This window comes from Clytia hemisphaerica, unplaced genomic scaffold (assembly GCF_902728285.1).
Source record: "Clytia hemisphaerica strain Z4C2 unplaced genomic scaffold, Clytia hemisphaerica genome assembly, whole genome shotgun sequence".
In the NCBI taxonomy this organism is placed as follows: Eukaryota; Metazoa; Cnidaria; class Hydrozoa; order Leptothecata; family Clytiidae; genus Clytia; species Clytia hemisphaerica.
The window spans coordinates 33,599-57,283 of NW_027103956.1; the positions used below are offsets into that span (position 1 = coordinate 33,599).

The window sequence follows — 23,685 nt, forward strand, 5'->3', positions numbered from 1 at the left end:
TTTCTCTCGAAAGTGTGCATATGGATCTGAGAAGTGAAATGAAACTCATCAACAAGATAAAAGACTTGTTCATCTCTCGAAAGTGTGCATATATGGATCTGAGAAGTGGATGAAACTCATCAAGACAAGAAAGCCTTGTTCAAAGAAGATTTTCATGGTTCGTACTTCAAAATATGGGACATTTTTGTTCATCCAATGACTTGAAAAATCAACTCTGGAGACTGTAGTTTACATAACTTCAGAATACTTCGATAGAATCATGAAACGCGGATATTATTTTCTCGATAAAAGCACTGTATCATGAGATTTTGCACGGACCAAATAAAATGAAGTGAAAAGTAACTCTACGATGAACGAAAAACTCTGGTTCTGAGCATCATATTGTACTGATTTGGAATTTTATGAAATAATGTTGAGGAAGTAGCAGTAGGACACATTGATTTGATTAGATTTAAAATCCTGTGACTATCATCAGCTATCATTGAAACTTAAGATCAAACCACTTTGTCTCCTTGTGCTTCTGGCATGGTTCGACTCTGAAGCTACATATCTCTGCACCCTTTTTGAAAGTCCTCGTACAGGCTATGATTTGGGAACAGTTGAACATATTTTTCATGTACCAGTTTGTTTCGTGATGGATGGACATAGCTGTATTTTTTACAGTAGTGGTATGGATATGCTGCTGTAAGAAGAACTGTTTACATTTTATTTACGTTGTTAACTTGAGTGAATGTGGAATATTGTAACTGATGTTGTATGAAGTGACGATAAAATACATATACTCAATGATAAAATTTTAAGATATTAAAAAAGTATTTTTTCACTAACAGTTTTGATAAAATTTTATTTACTAGGTTACTTTTTTCCCTATGAAGTGCTACTGTGTAAAAAATTCTGAGGGTGCTTTAATTGAGAAATTTTTTTGAATGGAAAGAAATATTTGAAATATTTTGGAAGGCAACTTCAAAGAGGAGGTCATATTATTATTCAAATACTTTTGCATCACTCTTGATAAAAGTGAAGCCATAAACAATTTGTAAGTACTTTATATAGTTTTCAAAATCCAAATGTATATACAGGAATTTTGTAATGTGATGTTATTTTTTTCAAAAAATGTTTTATGCTTTATTTACTATTTGTTATTTTGTTCATCTGCTCTTGATGAAACACAAAGAACACAGGAAAACAAAAAAGAACTGTTTATATCTTCTCAGCTCACAATCTCTTTGTGTATAGAAAAACTCTTGTGTAGTATTTACATTTGTGAATCAATTTTGGCATAGCAAAACAGAAAATTTCCTTCATATAAGCATGATACAAGACAGAAGAAATTACAAGAAAGATTTTTCATTCCCCTCCCAGCTTCGAACTTTTTTATGTCGCAAAGTATTTTTCGGTTTGTTTAGATTACGAAAACGAAAGTGAAAATCCCGTTCGACCAATCAAATTGTAAACTTTTATCGCGCTCGACCAATCAAATTCCAGACACGTGACCATAACATTTTGATTTGCGTAGTATTGGATTATCCCTTTAAGTTACAACATCGTTTTTCGAGTTATGTTAAAAAGCGATCAAGTTGGCCAAAAATTCTAGAGCAGGCTTTATCATTTTACAAATGGTGTTTATAATCTTTGTTCGCTAGACCTTGCAGTTTCTCTATGTTTTCTCTTAAAAGAAATTCTCGATTGCGTAATGACCTTTTGTTGTTGCACAAAGAAACCATATAATAAATTATAGCCGTTAAAACAAATGCTTTAAATGACTGCTTAAATTATTTTTTAATGGTGTTGTTCAAAACGATCGTTATGACGTCTGTTCTTTTATATTTTCTGCTTTGTAAAATTTTTAGATTTTTAGATTTAGATTTAAGATTTTTGACGCCGTTTCTATCATTTCCGCTTTAGATTCAATTCAAAAGAAAAATCAAATATAATATTTTCTTTTGTAATCATCTAGTAGTTGTAGAAATATTTTCCCTCGTACTATAGATTTTATATTTTTTGCCAATTTGGTCCATTTTTGTCTAAAGATAACTCGAAAGTTCAAGTAATGTATCAAAGTTTCGAGTTACGTAACTCGAAAACTTAAATATAAAATTTATTTTCAAGTTATGTAACTCGAAAACACAATTTAAAAAAAATAATTCGAGTTACATACACGTTCTTGCTGAGGCTGAGAATGAGAAAATAACATTTTTTAATTCGGTTTTTTTAAGAACTTTCCAATCCAACCTTGGCTGATTATGTCAAAAAGTTTAGAAACATGTAAGAAACATTTAAGGCTCAAAAGGCCGATTTCTTAAGAAACATTGAGGCTGCTTGGTAAAACTAGTTTCTTAATAAAAAAAAAACGTGTAACGACAGAAAATAACTTTTTCGAGTTAAGAAGTCCCCTTATGACGTCATAATTTGAGATCTATGACGTAACTCGGGTTTTTGTAACTTGGGTTTTTGTAACTCGAGTTTTTGTAACTCGGGTTTTCCGGGCCTCGTACAGTAGTGTTAGATATATATATTTTTTTGTTCATTTAATTTTTTTTTGACGTTGGTCATAATGTACTTTTAATATACTTTATTTCTACTTTAGAGTCAGGGTCAATACACCGTTTAACAGTCTCGCCATCTCCACCAGAGAGGCGGCAGGTAAAAATGCTCACTTTAGTACTGTGGAAGGTCAGAGAAATGTAAACATTGCCATCTTTTTCTTTCCTTTAAAGAGAATGTTTTAGATATTTGAACATGATATTAATGACAATTTTATGTATCTCTCCTGAACATTTCACAAAAATTCATCTAGAGAAAAAGAAGTTATGATTAAAAGGAGTTCTTTACCTACCATTTCTCTGCTGGCTTTTCTTATGAGAACTGGATGTTTACCTACCATTTTTTACGGGGGAGAGTGAAGTTTCCCGTGGTTGCCGAAATCAAAACAATGAAAAATTGTTCATACGCGTGCGCAGTCGACACTGTTAAACGGTGTATTAATATAATACATAACAAATAAATACAACATATGACATATGACATATTATTCTTGATATTACCATCAAAGACGAGATTTTTTTTTACAAGTTGTTTAATAATAAACGGGATGCATTTCCTTTTTCTATAGTCTGAATGCCACATAAAGATAGCAACTTGCCAGAATCGATTTTTTATTCTTCTTTTGTTGGTGAACTTCTTAGGATTGCTCGTTCTACGTTACTTTTGGTGGACTTGAAAGTTAAAGCCAAAGTTTATATACAAAGAATGCGATGTCAAGGTGTAGCCTGGTTAACCAAGCCAGTTTTTACAAGGCTGAAGACAATATAGCGTTATCGGTGCTTCAATGATATTTTTGATGTACGGAATTTTAAGTTTGCCTTGAAAAACTGGCTTGGGCGAACCGTGCGTTCATATTTTGAACGCAGAAGTCGGTGAGACTCGGCGAGCATTTGGCCTCTTCTAATTGGCCATAATAGACCATGTGATAATACACGTTTTTTTTTTATTAGAACACCTAAAATTTGGCTGAGCCTGGATGTGCTTATTTTTTTAGCAACTTTCAGCCTAAAATGTTCTTAAATGCGTTCTTAATTTTTCAGACTACTCTAAATCGACTATACCCCTACGAATGTGAATTGTATTTGAATTGTACAATTCAAATGTATTTCAAAGAAGGTTCAGTTACAATTCAAATAATAATTCATATACATTTCGCAGTTAATTCAAAAGCAGTTCATGAACTGCTTTTGGATTGTATAATTTGGATTGTATTTGAATTATGAATTTCTAAGAATATAGTTAGCACTTCAAATGCACTTCATAATGACATTTCAAAAGCAATCCATGAACTGCTTTTGAATTGTATAATTTGAATTGTATTTGAATTGTGAATTTACAAGAAAATAGTTAGCAATTCAAAAGCATTTCGAAAACACATTTCAAAAGCAATCTGTGAAATGTTTTTGAAATATCTAATTTGAATTGTATTTGAAACATAGAAGTCATTCCATTGCACATTTCACATTTCAAATGCAATCTAAATCATGCATTGTGGGCAATGCAATTAAAATTGGACAAGATGGCAGAATTTGAAAACACCAGAAGATTCAGAAAATTTGCAATGCTTATTACGAAAATAAATTTCATTATCAAGAAAGATTATTTTATACTCATATGAAATTTAACAAACCTGTTACCTCCTTTTAATTCAAACATTCAAGCATTCAAGAAAAAATGAGGTTGTTTAGTGGAAATTCAATCAAGACTTCCAGAACATGGACTCCTACAAAACGTAAGATTTTATTTAAAAAGTATACAAGCAGCTTCTCTTATCTCCGTTTATAGATCGCAAAATAAATGGCTAAAAACTCGGACCCCTCTTTGCTATCTTTTCCTTTAAAACCAAATATATTGATGCAAATTTAGAACAGGTACAAAAGTCATAAAAAATCAGCAACTTACATACATTATTGCCATATAATGTAACAACCATTTTTCAAAAAAGCCACAATCAACAACCTCATAATACATTCTAGAGTATTTCACATTAAAAATATAATTTGTTAAGCTTTCCGTCTTTCAAGTAAACCTTCGACTCTGAAAAATCTTGAAGTGGTTTGTTTTGATTTTGGAGTTCGATTTTCTGACAAGCCTGGGCATGCTCAGTACTGGATTACATTTGAATTATCGAATGTTGCTATTTTTGTTTTCCTGGACATTTCAAATACCATCCATTCTGGATTGTATTTGAAATACATTCGAAAACTCTTTTGAAAATCAAAAATATAATTCAAAAGCATTTCAGATTGTGAATCACATTTGGATTGTTCTTCTTTTATTTCCAAAATATTTCAAATACATTCAGATTTTGAATTGCAAATGGATTGTTCTTGGAATGTATTTGAATTGCAAAACAATTCGTAAGGGTATTATGCAAAATAAAGAGCACTTAAAATTGGAAAATTTTGGACAATATTTGACTCTCGATTTTAGAAAATCTATCCCTAAGTTCGGTTAAAACTGCTTGAAAAGAGGAAAAAATTGCAGTTTCTTGTCATTTTTTCCAAACTGAGGCTGGGCATGTTCTTACGATGTTCTTAATTTTTCGACGAATTTCAGCCTAAATGTTCTTATAAACTGGGTTCTAATAAAAAAAAAAACGTGTAAACAACATTTTTCGTTTGTTTTGAAAACGCTTTTTACTTCTCAACGAATAACTTTTTGAACATATTCTATTCTGTACTTTTTGCATAAAAAGAAAGACATGTTTTTCTCTCTCCCTCTTTAATTTGAAAAACCTTTATATAACTGAATGAAAGAGTAGTTGAGTAAAAAGGGAGGAGGGTGTATTTGTTTAACAAATTCCTTATTTTTATATTTTTGCTTTTTTTATGCGAATGAGTTATGGGAAATCTTTTGTTGAAAAATATGTGTTGAACAAATTATACAAATTTATGTGCATTTACAAAAACGTGCCCGGGAAAATTTGAAATTTCGTTTTTGTCAGTTGATAAAAAACCGAGTTTACTTGTACTAAGCCAGATATTCAGTCACAACTTACCATCAGATTTTACTAAGTGACTGAATCAATCTGGCTTAGATTTCTAGGCTAGTCAAGGTGCTGAAAACGCAAAGTTAGTTTGCAGTCTTCGACGGGTTATAGTTCGTCACTTTTCTCGTCACTTTTCAGAATTTTCAAGATTTCAACTCTCTCAAGATTCACTCGTTCACTAGCTCTTGCGGTGAGCGGTCACGGGTGTACGGGGCTTCGAACCGGGTTCTAGTCCGACTTTTTTAATTCTCATTCTTTCCCTACTCTTATTCTTTGAACTGTAAAATGTGTGTGAGAGCCACAGGGCTGGATAGTGGCAATCCAATCCCAGTTCTTTCTCTTCTAGTATGCTTTCTTCAAGGTTGTGACAGAAACGTATCAAAGGTGTGGCAACTTTGTCTAGTAGAAAGTATACTTCTTTTCTCATTGTTATTTTAGTTTCTAATACTGGTTCCGTGGTTTTTACGTTTTAGTTTATTTTATATTATTGCGCGCGTTTTTATTCTTTCACTAAACACATCTTTTTACTATCTTATCTGTGGCAGTGTCTAATTAACACTGCTTGGCCTACCTACACAACCCTATTTCCATCATGCGAGGATATTTTCACAAATGGCCGAAATCCTGTGTAGGTCGAAAACTGAGCAACAGATTATGTGTTTTCTTGAAATATTGAGTTACTTCTTTCCATCTTAACTCATATTGAGTTGCTTTCTTCCTTATATTGATTTTAGATCACTAGTTTTGCATTAATGGATTTCTATGTCATATTTTCCTTTTCAGCTCCAATCCTGATTGATTTTCTGTGAATTTACATCCTAGATTTTTGTTGTAATTTGTATTGTTTTTTTGTTTTGTGGGTTTTGTCTTTAGTGTTTCCATTTTGAGTAGTTACTTTTTTCCATCTTAACTCATATGGAGTTGCTTTCTTCCTCATAGTCATTTTAGATCACTAGTTTTGCATTGATGGATTTCTATGTCATCATATTTTCCTTTTTAACTCCAACCTGATTGATTGATTTTCGGCGAATGTTCATTCTAGATTTTTGTTGTAATTTGTATTGTTTTGTCTTTAGTGTTTCCATTTTGGCTAGTTGAAGGTTTTATACTTCTAGAAAGGGGGGGGGGTCAGTGTACCAGAAGGTGGCATGTATCCTGGGGTGGATGTAGTTTAGGTATAAACTTATTTCTTTTTTATGATTCTTGTTGGCGAAAACGTTTAGAACATCCCAGACTTAGTCAAAAAACGTCAAAAATTGCAAGAAAACGATTTGGCGAATCAGAAACTTCTCTATTGTTTATTAACCGCATTAATTATTCGCAAAACGTCCCTTTAAAAATGGCGCCTTTTACATAAACAAAGATGGCGTTTGAACAAAAAAAAACGCGATAAAAAAGCTCAATCTCAAGCGTTTTAGAGCTGTTTTCTTCTTAAAAATACAGCCCTACAGCAATGTTTTTAATCTGAAAGTTTATATCGCTGCTTTGGCTGCAATCTTTACTGTTATGTTTTTATTCTTCTTTGCATTTTACAGAACGCTGAATCTAATAGAACCCAGAGTAGCAGTGTGAGTGTTGATTTGTTAGGTTTTTTTACATATTTTTGAAGAGAAAGAGACGCGACAACACGAAAGGAAAGATCTAGTTTCAATCACTAATTCCGCCCTTCTCCTCTTTTTCTCTATTTCCTATCTCTAACTCTGTCTTTTCTGATCACTGGACTTAGTTTTTTCTGAATTTGACTAGTTGAAGCTATTTTGTTAATTCTGAAACTATACTCCCACACCTCGGTTCGAACCACCAAATGCAAGCAACCTTGGTTTCCAAACCCGACGCCTTACCACTTGAGCTATCGTCGCACAGCCAAATCACGCAATTCATAACATATTATACCAAACTGGCAAAAGACGGGGGTAATGTTATTATAATATGGGTAAAAGTACCCCTTTTTAAACCTGACTGAAATTCGAGCCGTTACTAGCAACCCTGCGGGGCCCAAGGCGCCGAGTATGCACCCGGCACAGTGACAAGCCGTTACTAGCAACCCTGACCCTAACTGATAATCGAATCCTGACCCCCGGAAAATTACCACGGACTAGAAAGAACGAAAAAAATTGAAGGGGCGGAATTGCTGATTGAAACTAGTTTTCACCAACACGAAAGAGATCAATCTCTCGCTATTAGGCTTACATAAACCATTCGCAAGGTAATTGGCCAACAATAGAAAGAGCAAACAAACCATTAGCTCAGCGAGAGGAGAATACACTCTCAAAAAATATATCACTATCAATCGCGAGCTGAAAAGTTTGAAAGTAAAAAGAAGATGATTCTTTTTATGACTGTTCAAAAAATATGTCGACATATTGCCGTTTATGTCGGGGTACATATAAAGTTAGTAAAAAAGGGAAAGTAACTGACTCACCTATAAGAATATTTGCTAAACGAGAAGATGGTCAAGCCTCTGAAAGACTGCGTTCCTTGGGCATATTGGTTAAAGAATGTAATGAGAAAGCCAGTACAATTTGTCGAAAGTGCCAACGTGCTATCAAGGTAATTTTGCTAATAACCTTTATTTATACCAGCTATACGTTAAATTTTTCTTATGATTATTGTAATTATGTAATTGCAGAAATATCGACCAGACAAATTTCTTAATAATCTATTACTGTGTACTTATTCTATTTTCCTTTTAAATTTATTTAAGGCATTTGAAGATGGAGAGAAAGTGAAAATGAAATGGCGTGAAAATGTACTGAAAGATCCGCCCAATGAGAACAAAGAAAATTTCCCAAATAAAAGAAAAACGAATGACACAGTGACGGATGTCGGTGCGAAAAAGCCTCGTGTTGAAGAAGAGGAGCAGGTATAGTTCTTTCTATAAGAACAATATATAAGAACTAAAGACTTCGAGGCTAAAACATGTTAAGGCTTTGACATCCAATATCTTAGGATACACCAAAATACTCAGAAAATGTTGAAGATAAGATAAGTTAAAAGTGTCCGAAAGCTTCAAAATTTTTGGATGTTCTTAGAAAAAACGTGTTGTAGCCAAAACTTTGTTATGGTTCTCACTAGTAAGTTTTTCTTTCCTTTTTGAAGGTTGATGATAGATCCTGGTTGTTCAGTTTGCTGAAAGATGAATGCCAAAAAGAGATGCTAGAGATGTTGCGTCAATCGAAAATATCTAACGTTTCAAATGAAGCATTGATAGCATTTGACCCTGAGGCAATGTGCTCAGAGTTAGATCGAATCTGCCCTATCATTTCGACAGTTATGAAAGCGGCTCTGGGTCCAGCAGACAGCAAACGCACATCCCGCGTTGGACATCGCATAATGTGCTATGGAATTTTGTATAAAGGAAGATTCGGTTTCAGTCGCCCATCAGTCATTGCTCATAGAAACAACCAACTGTCTGTGGCAGCAGGGGTGAAGAAACGGGCATTTCAGTGGTTTAACAAATTAGGAGTGACAAACTCTTATACAACAGCTCTAGACAAACATAAATCGCTCGGGATCGATTTTGATAAGGAATTTATGCGTTGGAAAAAGGAATAGGAGTAACAAACTCTTATACAAAAGCTCTAGACAAACATATATCGCTCGGGATCGATTTTGATAAGGAATTTATGCGTTGGAAAAAGGAAATTGAAATGGGGAATCTTCTTATCCTAATTTCAAAATCCGACTTCAAGCGGTCTATGATATTATTTTTAAAGAAAAACGGAGATTTTCATCCCGAAGAAAAGTTATTACTTTTTATACTAATATAAATGATACAAGATTCTAGTCTGGATGAGTAAGAATAATTTTATCATATTTCAATCTCAACCGAAAGAGAACTATTACGAAAACAAGCTTAATATGGAATTATTTTACCTTAGATCATTGGGGATAACATTGACTTCGAAATTCGTGCTCGATATCAAGGCATTCAATCGAAAAATAATTCAATTCATTTGTATTTGTATGGAGTCAAAGAGAGAACTCATTATTCGGAAGGTAAAATAATTGGTTGTTGATAAGTAAAAGTAAAAAACTATTTTGATAGGGATGAGCTTAATATTCTCGAATTTTGTGTTTATCGTAAGTCTTTGGTATCGTGTATATCAGCAGAAATAAAAACCATTTATTTTTATAGATACAAGAAACGCTGAAGATTATCGTAACATGAAGATTTTACCAAACAAGACATGCTTGGATGCCTTAAAGAAGGATTTTATCATCCTTTTCGCCAGAAGTGTCGTATCCTTCCTTCCAGGCTTCGCAATGTTTAAAAAATTTGTTCCAAAGCATATTAAACATCAATTTACTAAAGAGATGACACAAAAGTCAGAAGTGGTGAGTTACAAAATGGCACATTTTCAATATTGAAAGCAAATACAGTATTCTGTAAATAAAGGACAATTCTCTTTTCGTTCTAAAATCAAGAAATCAAAAAACACCCCTATTAACTCCTTATTTTATCCCCACAGGCTAAAATATTCTCACCGGGTCACTGAGGACAGGGGTGTCAAAAACTAAAACCCATTTCGTTATAGAATAAAAGGAGTTTCAAATATTTTCATAAACTTTTATCCACTATCTTTTCAAACTTTCAGGTCCCTCTTGGTCTCATTTTCAAATGTGAGCAAACAACATCTGAAATGGCCGAAATTTTAAAGGAGATCCAAGAAAAGTATGTTCCTCTCAAACAAACTGAAGAAGGAGTAGAAGTGAAGGAGAAAGTTCCATTCGGTGGCGATCAGATGAGTGCAGCCAGGACAGTTAGTGCACAGAAGGCATTTTTGGTAGGAAATAGCCAATATAAACGTTTGGAAGGCTTATCACCAAAGTTTGAAGATTGGCATCTAAAGAAAACATTCTACGAGGTATACTTTCATCAGAATATTATCAAGTCTTTTTTATCATTTCAAATTGAACAAAATCGCCCCCTGTTCCTTTTTAACTCAGCAATACTGTACAATTTTATTTTATTCTCAGATCAAAGATGCCTTGTTCCGGAAGCACAATTCTGGGAAAGATTTTGGTACAGTCACATGGTCAATGAACGTTCTCAACACTTCAAACGCCAAGCAAGGTCCACACGCTAACTACAATGCGTATCAAGATTTTTCTGATAAAGAAACTGACTATGGAACACTTTCAGATGGAAAATTTCGCAGGTAAGAAACATGTTCAAAAATTTTTTCTCAGAACTCGAAAACTGAGGTAAAAATTTGTTGATTGTTAATTCAGGTGTTTTACAAAGTTTGAAATTAGTCAAACTTCAATTTTTGGAGTAAAAAATAGTATTTGTGTTTAGTAAAAGGGTCTGGACTAGTTCTTATGAATAATTGGTATAATGCTTTAAATTCTACAGATAATCCAGTGCCAGAGGAAGTGAAAAAATCAACCAACGATGATCTTAAGAAAGAATGGTTTTACGCTAATATCGAGCGAATATTGGACAGGTGCTTATCTTTTCTATTTCTTCAAAACTTTCAGACTTATAGTCTTACCATCTATATTGACCTTTTTCTACCTTAAAATACCTACCCTTAATTGAGAATAATATCTTTTATAGGTTCCTAACCGTGTACGACATCGCTGATCTTCATGTGCCAACTGAACAGAAAGAAACGACTGAGCCAGAAAAATCGACAAAAGAAGTCTACCCATGTAGTGTTCTTGACTGTAACAGGCACGCTAACCCATACGTTTATCGAAAAGCAAGAGATTCTCACGAATTAAAAGTGCACCAAATCCAACGAGAAGAAAAAGAAGAGCAACAAAAAGTACCCGAGATCAAAGAAGAGAGCTTGAAAGGGGACTTTGTTTTGAAATACCAAAAGGCTCTTTTCTCAATCAACATGATTTTGCGAAACATTAACGATAGCATACGCGAGGGAGATGGTGATCGGTTACTTAATTGTTACAAGGTTGCACTTCTTTATTTTAAAGCAACTGGTCATACCAATTTTTCTCATGAATTGATCAAGCTTTTCTACCAAATTAAGCTAGGTGATAAAAAGGACGCATTTCGACTTATATGGGGCCGTTTCATCAATACCCATGGATTCATCGGTCGAAACATACCTAATGATTTACATATGGAGCATCTTAATGGATATTTAAAGGAGTTGTTAAGATCATTACGGGGGAATTTGAATGAAAAGAACGCTACAAGATTGCAAAAGCTTTAAATAACACACAGGCAATCGTGAATAGCTTTGAGAAAGGTCTACTTATTGAATCAAGAAAAACCTCATCACGAACACCAAAATCTACTCCAGACGTAAAGAAATTAGCTGAAGAATACAAAAAGGCTTCTGTTTTTAAGGACATGGGAGAAAGAGCATACGAATCGTTTCCGGGATTTAATGAAAATGTTTTACATGAATTAATTGACAGTGCACAACTTCATACGTTAAAGAAAAAGGAAAAAGAATTTGAAAAAGCATACAAGAGTGAGACACATTAAATCAAAATGTTGAATATATTGGTCAGACACTTACGTAAAATATAAATATAGAATCTCATTATGTCTTTAAAAACACTCAGAAAGTTTTTTTTTCACCAATTTCTAGATCCCTTTTCGTTCCTCAGCGTTATTTACGAGGTAGCCCCCTTTGTTCAACGTTCGTTTTTTTATATTAGATTTCTGATACGCTCCGTCCCCCGAAATTTGAATGTTAAAGTTGATTAAAATGGAAAATGTTTTTCAGGGTATAAATTGTTTTGATAATTGAGCAATTAGACAGATGAGTTCAAAGAAAACTTTTATTAATAATTGATTGGTCTTCTTTATAATATAATATGCCGAAAATTACAACAATCATGATCTGTCGGCTCTGTTGTTAAAATGATAAGTGTGACTGACAAAAAATTGTTAACAAGCATTTTGCAATTGAAGTACCCCCTCGATTCATTAGTAGACGTACAGACAGACTTAGCCCCCTTCTGCACATTCGTTTTTCTTCACTTTTTAAGTGATCCCACTCCCCCTGACGAAAGTACTTTTTGTAAACACGCTTAAGAATTGAGTGAAAAGATTTGCCTAGGTTTTCAAAATGCATGACTTTTTTCGATAGTTCAATGACCTTATGATAAGAAATTATCTTTTTTTAGCTTCTTAAAATTTTATACTAATTACTGGTTATTGAAAACATGTTAAACTTGTTAATATAAAATCAAAATTATTTCCAGTCAAATTAAATATAGTCTATAAGTATAAAGCAGGTCAATCAAACAGCAGACAGTTGTAATCAAAATCATCCTCACTAAAAAGATACTGTTCATTTGAAGTATCAGCTATACAAAGTTTGAAAAACGTATCCTCAAAATCGTTTTTATCTGGGACTTCCACATCGTCAAAAACGTTATTTATTATTACCATAAGCTCAAAAATAAGCTCTTTATCGATGATTGGTAAGTGGGCAGAAATTGTTTTGACAGAGTCTATAAAGGGTAAAAATGATATAATTTCTTCCATCACGCTTGGTGCCAAATTGGAAATGAGCTGGTGTTGGATAAGAATTGCTTTATTTGGAGTTGATCTTTCCTGGTACTCTATTAGCAAGGCTTTGACTAAATCCTCGTCATCTTTCGTGACATCTCTAATTCTATTAGGAGGACTTTCTTCGTCTAACTCAAAAAAAAAGGTGTTTGTGGGTTGGTTTCCATCACAAAGTTCACATTCACAAACTTTAGAACATAGTGTGCAGCAATAATGTTTAGGTGATAAGGGTTCTATATTTACTTCGGGTGGGTTGAATGGGGTAAACAGTTTAATACGTAAACATTCCTGGTGATCCATGTAATCTCTCATGTTTTGTGTTACTCTGCCACATCGAGGGAAAGAGTAGAGAATTGCATGGCACATTGTCATAGTCCCAGAACGACCTGCTCTACCAATTTGCTGACAAAAATCAACAGTGTCATATGCTGGTCCAAAATGGATCACAAAATGAACACTTTTCATGTCAACACCACATCCCAAAGCACTTGTTGCCAAAATAACACGAATATCAGTTTCCTCTTTCAAGGCATTTAGGATGGTTATTTTTTCGTCATCGAAAGAAGTTGAGTGATATATTTGTACATGTTTACGTGAAATATCTTTTGGTAGAATTTCACTCATGAGAAACTCATCATACAACCAGCCAGCAAGTATTACTGTCCTACAGTAGATAACAATTTTTGGAGCCGCTTCTGCATAATCCTTCAAACCATGCAATACCCAATATAGGGGTTTCGAAGAGCGTTGATTTAGCTTGATTTTGTGGAGTGTTATATTCTTTCTATCAATCACTTCGGTTATAACATTCATAGATTGGCCCATGGAACAAGAGGCTTCCAGTAGTTTAGTGATATCAACATCGACAGTTGCACTAAGGGCAAGGATTGGTAGATTTTCTTTGATAAGCGAACGAAGTTCGTTGATTCGTTTGAAAGCCTCTCGAAAGGGTTTTGATGATTTATCACATTCACCCCATGTCACTTTGTGTACTTCATCAACCACCAAACAGACAGTTCTTTCAGCAAATGTCTCACTGCTTAGCATGTCTCTCCATTTTTTCACGTTGAGAAAACTTTCAGGAGTACCAATCAAAAGGTTATATTGACCAGAAGCGATCTCAGAATACTTCTCAAAGTCTAGTGTTGTTGGTTTGAGAGAAAGAACTTCAGGGAGTTTCTTTGCAGAGTTCACCTGATCTGATATCAATGACAGTAATGGTGATAAAACAATGATCATTGGTTTCTGGATATGGTGAAACTTTTCAAAACAAACTGGTAACATTTGATAGATGAGACTCTTCCCATATCCTGTTGGTAGAACACAAAGTGTATCCTTTCCTCTCAAAATACTATCAACAGCTTCTATCTGTTTTTGTTTAACATTAAAGTCTGTACCACCAAGAAGAGATTCCAGAAATTCTTTAACACAACTTTCTGTCTGCTTCGCCATTTTCAACTTTGTTTTGATTTGAATGTTTTGATTTTAATATGTTTTACCGTGGTTACTCTTTCTAAGATAAAAAATCCGCGGCTAAATTAGATAATTGCGCATAATTGTTTAGTGAGTGAGTTCGCGGCTCCGATAATTATTACAAATATTTCACAGTTTTTTTCGACCAATCAGGTTCAACTCGCTATATTATAGCGAGCAGAACGGTGGGAAGTTCTAAACGTTTTCGCCAACAAGAATCATAAAAAAGAAATAAGTTTATACCTAAACTAGGGTGGATGGGTGTTTGAGAAAAAAATTTGTCATGTACTACCTGTGTACTATAATTGGGGTGTTGGGTCCAAAATAGAATTTGATTTTTACTACCTGTGTACCAAAATAGGGGTGTTGGGTCCAAAATCGATGTTAAAAGTGTGTAAACAAAAAGGTTCAGAATTCTGCTAAAATAGAAATTAGAAATAAAGTTGTTCTATTATAAATTGATCAAGTCAAGTTTCTCTAAGATCATTCTTCCAAAATTCTTGAAATGAATTGAAATCCTACTAGATCCCACTGAAATGAAGGTTAATTCGATGTAAACATTCGAACATTTAAATTCAAACATTCAACCTTGGTGCCAACTCTCACGCATTGGGTGTGAGACTCATGCATTTCCACATGGTCTCGCGTAATTTTTGAAAAGTTTGATTTCTCGTACATTTTAGATTTTTGAGAAAATTTTTCCCAATTTTCCGATTTCCTTATTTTTCGAAAAAAGGTTTTCCCGATTTCCCGATTTTCGGAAAAATGTTTACCCGATTTTCCGATTATAGGAAAAAAGTTTCTTTATTTTCCGGATTTTTCTAGGTAGTGCTCGGTAGTAAATGGCGGGTATGGGGTGGTTTTGGTTTTTTTCCAGGTACTACCCAGTAGTAAATAGGGGGGTATGGGGTGGTTTTGGGATTTTTCCATGTAGTATGGTGTACTTCAGGGGTGGGTGGGTGTAAAGTTTTGAAAAATACCTTGTAGCACACATACAAGCCGCCTTCTAGTACACTGACCCCCTGTTCTAGACTATATATTTAAAAAAGGATTTTATTTATTTTGTGGATAGTGGTCCACTTTTTATATATTTTTATCTTGTGGGATTTGGTCCGCTTTGTTGTGTTTACATTTTTGAAAAAAGATTTATGTACCTTGTTGGATTTGGTCCACTTTATTGAGTTTACATTCTTGAAAAAAGATTTTTTTCCTTTTTGGGATATTGGTCCGCTTTTGATATATTTTTGAAATTTTTTTTTTACCTTGTGGGATTTGGTCGACTTTATTGTGTTTGCATGTTTGAAAAAAAGATTTATTTAAACCAAATAAGTTTAGCATGGCTCGCAGATAACGCATGACATTTTTCGTTTGGCTATGTTTCTCACATCTACATACCTACTGAGTTGAGTCCCACTATCGTTATTACTATTACACTATTAGTTAGAAATTCATACTTTCGAAACGTAGCCTAACGTAAATCTCGTGATAAAATCAACGATTAACTTCGAACTCTCTTTTAAGGAATGAGAAATATTTTTTGTAACATAAATGTTTATATTTTTGAAAATATTAAGGCATTTTATTCTTGCAAAGATATTATTGAAATTACGAATCTGGTTTGTTTATATATTCATTCAGAAGTTCTGTCCATGTAACCCATTTAGTGCAGCTAAAGATCGTTTAAAATATACCTTTAAGCAACGAAATTTTCACAAAAGACATTGATTGCAAATGTAGAAATGTAGCGAAAAGATTGACTTATTATTCCTTAATTTCTTTTCTCTAGGCTAAAGTGCTCCAAAAAGTATAATGTATTTTCTTTTTTGAACACACTAGGGAATAAGTCACAAAACTTTCGCGATTTCTTTCTAACATTAGTCCCTTATGAATGTAAGCTTTATGGTCAACAGATAATGTCTTTAATTATACAACTATCTTCAAGGGATAAATTACTAAAACAGTCCCATATGAATATAAGCTATAATATACGCTGTATGATTTACAGATGAATTTCCCAAAGTATTAGCATGCAAAACTCTTTCTTTGCTCCATAATTACAAATTATAAATTTTGATGTTCACTCAACTTTCAGAAATTTCAACTGGCTTCTGAAATCCTTCGAATTTTCTCCCACTCTTGCCGCACCAAGTTGTTGACACAAATGCGCCGGAAAATTACAGTACGAGTGTAGAGACCAGCTCTGGTTCGAACTGTCAAGAATCCGCGCTCTTCTTCTAAGAAAGACCCTTTGCTTGGAGTCGAGTTGCGGGTTTGTGGAGAATCGGTATCGGCTTCAGAACTCCCAATGAGCCCTGGTTGTGTTGGTTTCAGTCAGACGGAGACTGACTTTTCAGAGGGATTTTTCGATATCTCTACAGGGACTAGCAGTAAGTTTTATGTTCTTTGAATTATATTTTTGGACCAATATAGTTTGATTTCCTAAAGATCTCAAACAAGCGAGGGGTCCCTTTAAAAAGAGAACTCCTATTTTCACGTGCGTGGTGAGACAGGGGTGAAGACGGTCTATTAGCGAAAATATTCAGCTGACGATGCCGGAAGGGTTGTAAATTTTTCTAGACTTTTATTTCTCTATATATCATGAATGATTTTAAAACAGGTTTTCCTCTGTTCTTCCAATATACTAGTTATTTCTAATCACTTTAGTTATATTTACTTGTGTTCAGTGACTTCGAAATACACAAAAATCCATATTGAATACTTTGATTCCCTAGTTTGTTCAAAAAGTTCCGTTTGAGCAAAGCGAATTAGGATATAATGTTTTTTTTAACATTTATCAGCAACCAAACAGGCACTATATTTAAATGTTGTATACCGTTCGAAAGATATTTCTCCTCCTGGCGGTATGATCTGGTGTTCCTTTTGCGGGAGGGTAGGAACCTTTAGATTTGTACTATTTGTTTGTGTTACTATACTATAGATAAAAAAAAGATATTTTTATTTTTACATTTGATTAAAGATTTGAACCCTGCTGATTTCAATATTCAGATTTTCATATCTTACTTTGGTCAAAAGATTAAGTCATCAACTCGTGAATGCCTACTAATAAACGCCCCTAGGGAGGGGCAATACACAATACACAATACACAACTCAAAGCTTTTAGGCCTTACTCTTGATCTATAGGCACTGCTATAGGCGGCCACTAGTAACTCCCACCGAGAATTGCTTATTAATAGTCTTGGTTTTGGCCCCATAACCAAATCAAGCGAATTAGGCATCTATGGAAATTTTTACACAGAATGAATGAGTCTTGTCACTTTATTCCTAACAGTGACATCTGTTTGATTATTTTCAACTTAAGTTTTAATCCTGCATCAACTTTCCGTTTGAAATTTTAAAGGAAATGGTTAATTAAGTTTCTATTAGAGGTGATCCCTCTACCTAAACTGGTAGTAAATATATTATTCAATTCAATTCATATGGATACTATCACCCCTTATAGGTCTCTTGAATGAAAACTCCTCCCAGCCACCCTTATGAAATTTAAATACAGTGGCTAAATTAGAAATATGTTCGAAAAGCTTTTCATTCGGATTTCAGAAAACGAGGGTTTTTAAATGTATTCAGCATAGTGAGAAGTTTTTCTCCATTTCTTACAATATGTTTATACTGTGTTCTGCGGAAAATATGTTTAGAATACAATTTCAAAAAGAGATAAGAACATCTGATTTGCTTTTTCTCTATTTTCTAAACTATGTTTAGAATGTATGCTGCGGAAAATATGTTTAGAATACAATTTTTGAAATTCATTTTAAATACTTTTAAAAAGAGAGGAAATAAGTGCGTATTGAGAACGTATTAAGTCTGGTTTGTGTTTTTTCTATTTTCTGAAATATGTTTAAAATACAAATTTTACAATACATTTTTTTCACGGATTTCACAGGCACTTTGGAAAAATCAGGGCAAAACTCATGGAAAAAACCAACAAAAACGAATATTTTCTTGAGATTTAAATAATACACAACATTTTGTTTTTTGAACATATCAACACTATATAAATAGAAAAAGTGTACAAGAAATCATTCTTTCTTATCTTCTTTTCTGGTGGTGCAATGATTACCAAGTCATGTAGTGTCTGATGTATCTCATATTTTATCTGCTCTGTAAGGTCGCTTATCACTCAAAACATTTCTTGAATTTGTTAAAATTTTACAACAGTCTGAGTAGCAATTGTCCTTGTACCATTAATATTAACTACTCCTGGAGACAATGGTTTTTGTGTTTCACTGTTCTCGACCTTGTCTGCTTCGTTACCGTCCAATTTTTGCGTTTCAGTGTTTTTAATCTTTACGAATCCACTTTTGGTTTTAAATACCTCGTCTTCTGCGTCGCCTGACAGTGATTACGTTTCATCGTTATCGATATCGCTGTCATCGTCCTCGCCAGATGAGATTGTTTGGGCATTCTACTCGTGGCGTTCCTCAAGTTTCTTTTTTTTTGAGGTGACGTTCCTATGAGATGTAAAAAATTGTTATTATTATTTGGTTATTATATTATTACTCAAAACATACGCACGACCCTAATACTACGATGCCGTTGATAAAAACAATACTTGTATTTTATGATGATCATTTAAGAAAAAGAAGTGTGCATATTATTTATACTAAAAAAAGTAATTTCTTCTAAATGTAAATTACAAGGATTCTAAATAAAACTGAAACTTGCATAATATCCCAATTCCTAATATGGGTCGTCGGGAAACGGACAAGCATCTTGATATACGAATGGTGATTCGCATTAAGATTGGGCTTCAGCTGATTTTTTAAATTGATATTCTGCTCCGCGTTGTAGTTGATTAAAATTACGTTTAAATACTCAACAATATTTCGTACATTTTTATAGAGAAAGGTTATTAAAACGCAACAATTTAGTTTTTAACAAATCGGTGATTTGTAATTTTTTTGGCCCACCTAAATTCGTTGAATGGGTTAAGGGAAAACTGGAAATTTGTAAAAATAATTTGAATAATAAGACTAATAAGTGCTTGAAATAAAAATATCTAAAAAAGTTTTTTCGATTTTGGACGTCTGTGACCCGTTTGATATTCAATGCCCGCTATTTGGAGAGCTAAAATAGGGGTTTTGGCCATTTCATGCGAAAAAATTTGTCCGCTAATCAGAGGGTCCGCTAATTGAGTGTCTGCCTTTTAGAAACTTTTTAATGAGGATTTGACTAGGAAACGGCCGGGGAAAATGATATTGTCCGCTAATCAGAGGTATCCGCCTTTTAGAGTGTCCGTTAATTAGAGGTTTTACTGTATATAACCCTAAAATAATCCGCAGATAATTTTCTATCAGTTACATCAATATGCCAAAAACATTTTGTTCAACCACCTTCACTTCAAGATAGGCCACCATAGAATGAACTTCCTTTTATAGGATGAACCATATTCATGTGGCTTTCAGCCTTGCCCTCCATCAGAGCTTATTTGAGATATTTTAAACCTTTATTATTTGAATGCATGCCTTTTTAATACTCAAATATAAAAAAATATAAAAATTTTAACTTGGTGATTGGTCAAGAAAGTCATTAAAATTGATTACCTTAAGTGGATAAATTTTGGCGGGGATTAAATTTGGCGAATTTGGCGAATTGTGCCAAAATTCGCCAAATTAAATCCCCACCAAAAATCGTATTTTGGCCAGTCGCCAAATTAAATCCACGCCAAAATTTATCCACTTAAGGTAGCCTCTGCGATGGAGTATTTCTTTACGGAATTTTGGAAATTTTGGCAAAATTATTTGGTATTTCGAAAATCGCAAATCCCGTAAGCTCCCCCCTTATAAACGTTATGCTTATAAAAAATACTGTATGAAAAAATTTCCGCTCTCTCCCTTGTTTTTTTGTCACCTGATAGTCACCTTAAAAGTCTGGAAACATTTGAATTGTTTCGAAAATTATGTTGTGGTCACTAACCAAAACTGATAAACGAAACATTGGGGATCGTAGCATTAGTATTTAAGTTAATTCAGTTAAAAGAGATACCAATATTTAGATTTTTTCTAGAATAATAAATTTATTAATCACTTTCATAATAATTAGGTAAAGTACAAAAATAAAAACAATCATTACAATCGATACAGCAGATCTTTTCTTCGAAGCATCCGACAGGTAACATCTCCAATGTTTTTTCCGACCTGCAAATAAAGAAATGAAACTTAGAAAAATAATTAATAGTTGAACCTGGAGGTTAAATTTTACTAAAATGAAAGAGCATTAATTAGTAAATGGTTCAATGCACTAGATATATTCTTTGTTTCGTGTAGCTCAAAGGCTACTGTGTCTGTTCAACTAAACGCATTCATTATGAGATTCTCTGAATGGAAATTGTTTAAATCTTTAAACAAGACATTTAAATCTTGAAAACAAACCTTCTTTTAACAAGTCTCTTCATGTGATGGATGGTTATTGTCACTCCATTAAGTTCCTCTTTGAAAATTGACGGTTCTCCAGGGTTTTGGATGAGGGCGAAATGATTCTCCTTTCCCTTTTCCATCTGATTGAAAAAGAATTTGACGAAACCTATTTTCCCACCGTCGTAGCTTAACGTATAGTCGTCCTGGAATACATCGTCGATTGCAACATAAGCTTTTTCCACCGCATACGATAGTAAATTGTTCTTGTGATGAACGAGATACAAATGACAAGAGATAAGACTTAAAAAATACATATAAAATGTGAATTAAAAAACGTTATCAAATTTTCATCATCATTCTTTTGTCTGCCTGGTCTCTTCTTGTCTCTTGTTTTTCACAATGGTTTCCTCTTCTTCCTTCTTCAATTCTAATTTTTCTTCTTGTTCTTCTCCTTCTTCTTCTTGTTCTTCTCCTTCTTCTTCAACATCAGTGTCTGCATGTTGTTCCTTCCATAATCTGTTCCTCTTTCCACTTTTTTCTTCCCTCTTCATCCTTTTCCTCGTATGTCCACCTTTTACCTTCTTCTTTTGTTGGCTATAAAAAAATATCCAAGGATTAGTGTACATTACATTAAACATGACACTCCCCGTGCACCAGAAACTTCCAGTGTTTTACAATGCAGCTTAAAAAACGACATTTTTGCACTGGGAAAGCTTTTCGGGTGCTGTTTTTTGTCTAGATTTACAATATCTACACATATAATAGATTTACGGATTCTAATATCTACACATATGGTAGAAATAAGTGTGACAATGTGTTGATATTTTCACAAATGGCCGAAATCCCGTGTAGGTCGAAAACTGAAGAACAGATAATGTGTTTTCTTGAAATATTTTTGACTCATATTGAGTTACTTCTTTCCATCTTAACTCATATTGAGTTGCTTTCTTCCTTATAGTCATTTTAGATCACTAGTTTTGCATTGATAGATTTCTCTGTCATTATATTTTCCTCTTCAACTCCAACTTGATTGATTTTTTGTGAATGTTCATTCTAGATTTTTGTTGTAATTTGTATTGTCTTTAGTGTTTCCATTTTGAGTAGTTGAAGGTTTTATACTTGTAGACTATATATATCAATGTCGTGGGAAATTAGCTTGTTGGTGAGTAATTTATTCTTATTATAAATACTCTGGAAATTACATATGAATACATACATGTAGTTTGCTGGCTTTCCTATTATCTGGTTTCCTTTTTGATTGGTGTTTCGTCAGATGATAAAGATGCTGTGGATGTATCAGTCAGTTAGCATTCGTCACTGCTCGTTTGCATTGTCCTCAAGGAAGCTTTAAAGCTCTTCTAGGGTCAGGACTCAATTCAACTGTGCCACCTCGAGTCGGCTAGGGACGTGATTTTTCGAAAATCTTTGTTTTTCTCTACGCCCGAGTATAAATAGAGCCTTGTTTCAATTTTTTTCTTTTTTCGCAGTGTAAACTAGCTTTTTAAGATTCGAATGTTTGCCATCGAACACACGTGCGTGACTCTTTTTCGATTTTAATTTGGTGGGTGCAAGTAATCTGGGCGGTCTGGGAAATATTTTCTATGGAAATTTCTCGAAGTCCACTTCATTTTTTCAACGAAGCAAAGGGGTGGGAGACTTTCTTAGCAGGTCCACTCAAAGTTTCTTTGTTTGAAAGATGCCTTTGTATTCAATCGAAATTATGGTTTATCATTCAATCTATGGATATGTTCTTCACCTTTATAAACCAAAAACATTTCTGCTGCAAGATTTCATTCAAAATATCTCTAAATGATGAGAAAGAGAAAGACTTGGTAACCTCAGTTTTCTGCATTCAAATTTTTGTTATTAGTTTACTTTAATTAAATGAGTTTTAGTTGGATCTCTGCAGCTCGATATAAATTTGGTTGGCTACTCAAGCAAGGAAAAAAGAAGTAAAAGAAGAAATTCAAGCCACATCAACGAATCAATACTGTTGGAAAAAGAAGAAATGATTGTAATTTGGTTTGGAAGTTATTTTGTCGATACCAGGTAAGCAATACTTTATAAAACGTATAGTCTCAGGCGAAAATAAAGAAATGTAGTGTTGTAGTGAAAAAAACTCTCATGCGAAAATTCAAAATTCTGTTCTTTTACCTGGCAGGTTCTAGGAAACAATACATTTTTTTATTTTCGCCTCAGTTTCTTTGTATTTTTTGTTCTATTGTTTTTTTCGAGGTTTCGTGAACCCCTGTTATGGTTGTTATCATCAGAGTACTAAGAGTATTCTTTTGTTTAACTGAAAGCTATCTTTATGTCTATTATTCTCCTACTTACTTTCCAATAAATCTTTGAGATGGAAAAAGGAAAAACCGATTGATTGCTGTCCAGTTCACATCAAAATCTTCCTTAAAAAATTGACAATATTTCATTGGGAAAACTTCCTTCCAGAAATATTGCTAGAAACCAACCAACCACCCCTGTCTCCTCTCTGGTTACCCTCCTCTCTGTAGAGTTCTTTTCACTTGAGCTTTTCTCAGCGTTCATAACTGTTCACAGGAATAGATCTGTCAAGCTGAACAGTCTTGGATTGATTTTCTTCTATTTAATTTTTAGGACACTGCTTATTAAAATATTATTAGGTTTACAAAATGAGATGTGACACAATGTTACTTGGCGAGCTTTGAACCGAGCTTTATGATATTTGATAAACACATTTCATGAAATTGTTTGTTTTATTTTAATTTTGACTCCATCCCTTACCACAATTATTATTGCATATATTTGAGTCCTTAGCTTAAAATTTCTT

General features: G+C 33.6%; 3 protein-coding genes across 3 annotated transcripts; 2 read left to right on the forward strand and 1 right to left on the reverse strand.

The window, feature by feature from the left end:
* Positions 1–7,178: 7,178 nt before the first annotated feature.
* On the forward strand, positions 7,179–9,224 carry LOC136810164 (uncharacterized). The gene is made up of 3 exons (XM_067066737.1): positions 7,179–8,086; positions 8,241–8,399; positions 8,636–9,224. Exons 1-3 carry the CDS (start codon positions 7,889–7,891, stop codon positions 9,089–9,091), a joined length of 813 nt encoding a protein of 270 aa, XP_066922838.1. The 5' UTR covers positions 7,179–7,888; the 3' UTR covers positions 9,092–9,224.
* Positions 9,225–9,439: 215 nt separating this feature from the next.
* Positions 9,440–12,148, forward strand: LOC136810165 (uncharacterized). Its single transcript, XM_067066738.1, has 6 exons — positions 9,440–9,535; positions 9,675–9,874; positions 10,135–10,404; positions 10,517–10,698; positions 10,896–10,986; positions 11,100–12,148. Exons 2-5 carry the CDS (start codon positions 9,704–9,706, stop codon positions 10,897–10,899), a joined length of 627 nt encoding a protein of 208 aa, XP_066922839.1. The 5' UTR covers positions 9,440–9,535; positions 9,675–9,703; the 3' UTR covers positions 10,900–10,986; positions 11,100–12,148.
* A 607-nt stretch (positions 12,149–12,755) lies between these two features.
* Positions 12,756–14,483, reverse strand: LOC136810171 (probable ATP-dependent DNA helicase RecS). Its single transcript, XM_067066742.1, has one exon. It carries the CDS (start codon positions 14,481–14,483, stop codon positions 12,756–12,758), a length of 1,728 nt encoding a protein of 575 aa, XP_066922843.1.
* Between the last annotated feature and the right edge of the window lie 9,202 nt (positions 14,484–23,685).

Excerpts from the sequence above, each read along its gene's own strand:
- LOC136810164 (XM_067066737.1), top strand. The coding sequence starts at position 7,889 with ATGTCGACATATTGCCGTTTATGTCGGGGTACATATAAAGTTAGTAAA. Across the intron at positions 8,087-8,240 it reads AGTGCCAACGTGCTATCAAG|GCATTTGAAGATGGAGAGAA; the intron begins GTAATTTTGCTA and ends AATTTATTTAAG. Across the intron at positions 8,400-8,635 it reads GTGTTGAAGAAGAGGAGCAG|GTTGATGATAGATCCTGGTT; the intron begins GTATAGTTCTTT and ends TCCTTTTTGAAG.
- LOC136810165 (XM_067066738.1), top strand. The coding sequence starts at position 9,704 with ATGAAGATTTTACCAAACAAGACATGCTTGGATGCCTTAAAGAAGGAT. Across the intron at positions 9,875-10,134 it reads TGACACAAAAGTCAGAAGTG|GTCCCTCTTGGTCTCATTTT; the intron begins GTGAGTTACAAA and ends TCAAACTTTCAG. Across the intron at positions 10,405-10,516 it reads TAAAGAAAACATTCTACGAG|ATCAAAGATGCCTTGTTCCG; the intron begins GTATACTTTCAT and ends TTTTATTCTCAG.
- LOC136810171 (XM_067066742.1), bottom strand. The coding sequence starts at position 14,483 with ATGGCGAAGCAGACAGAAAGTTGTGTTAAAGAATTTCTGGAATCTCTT.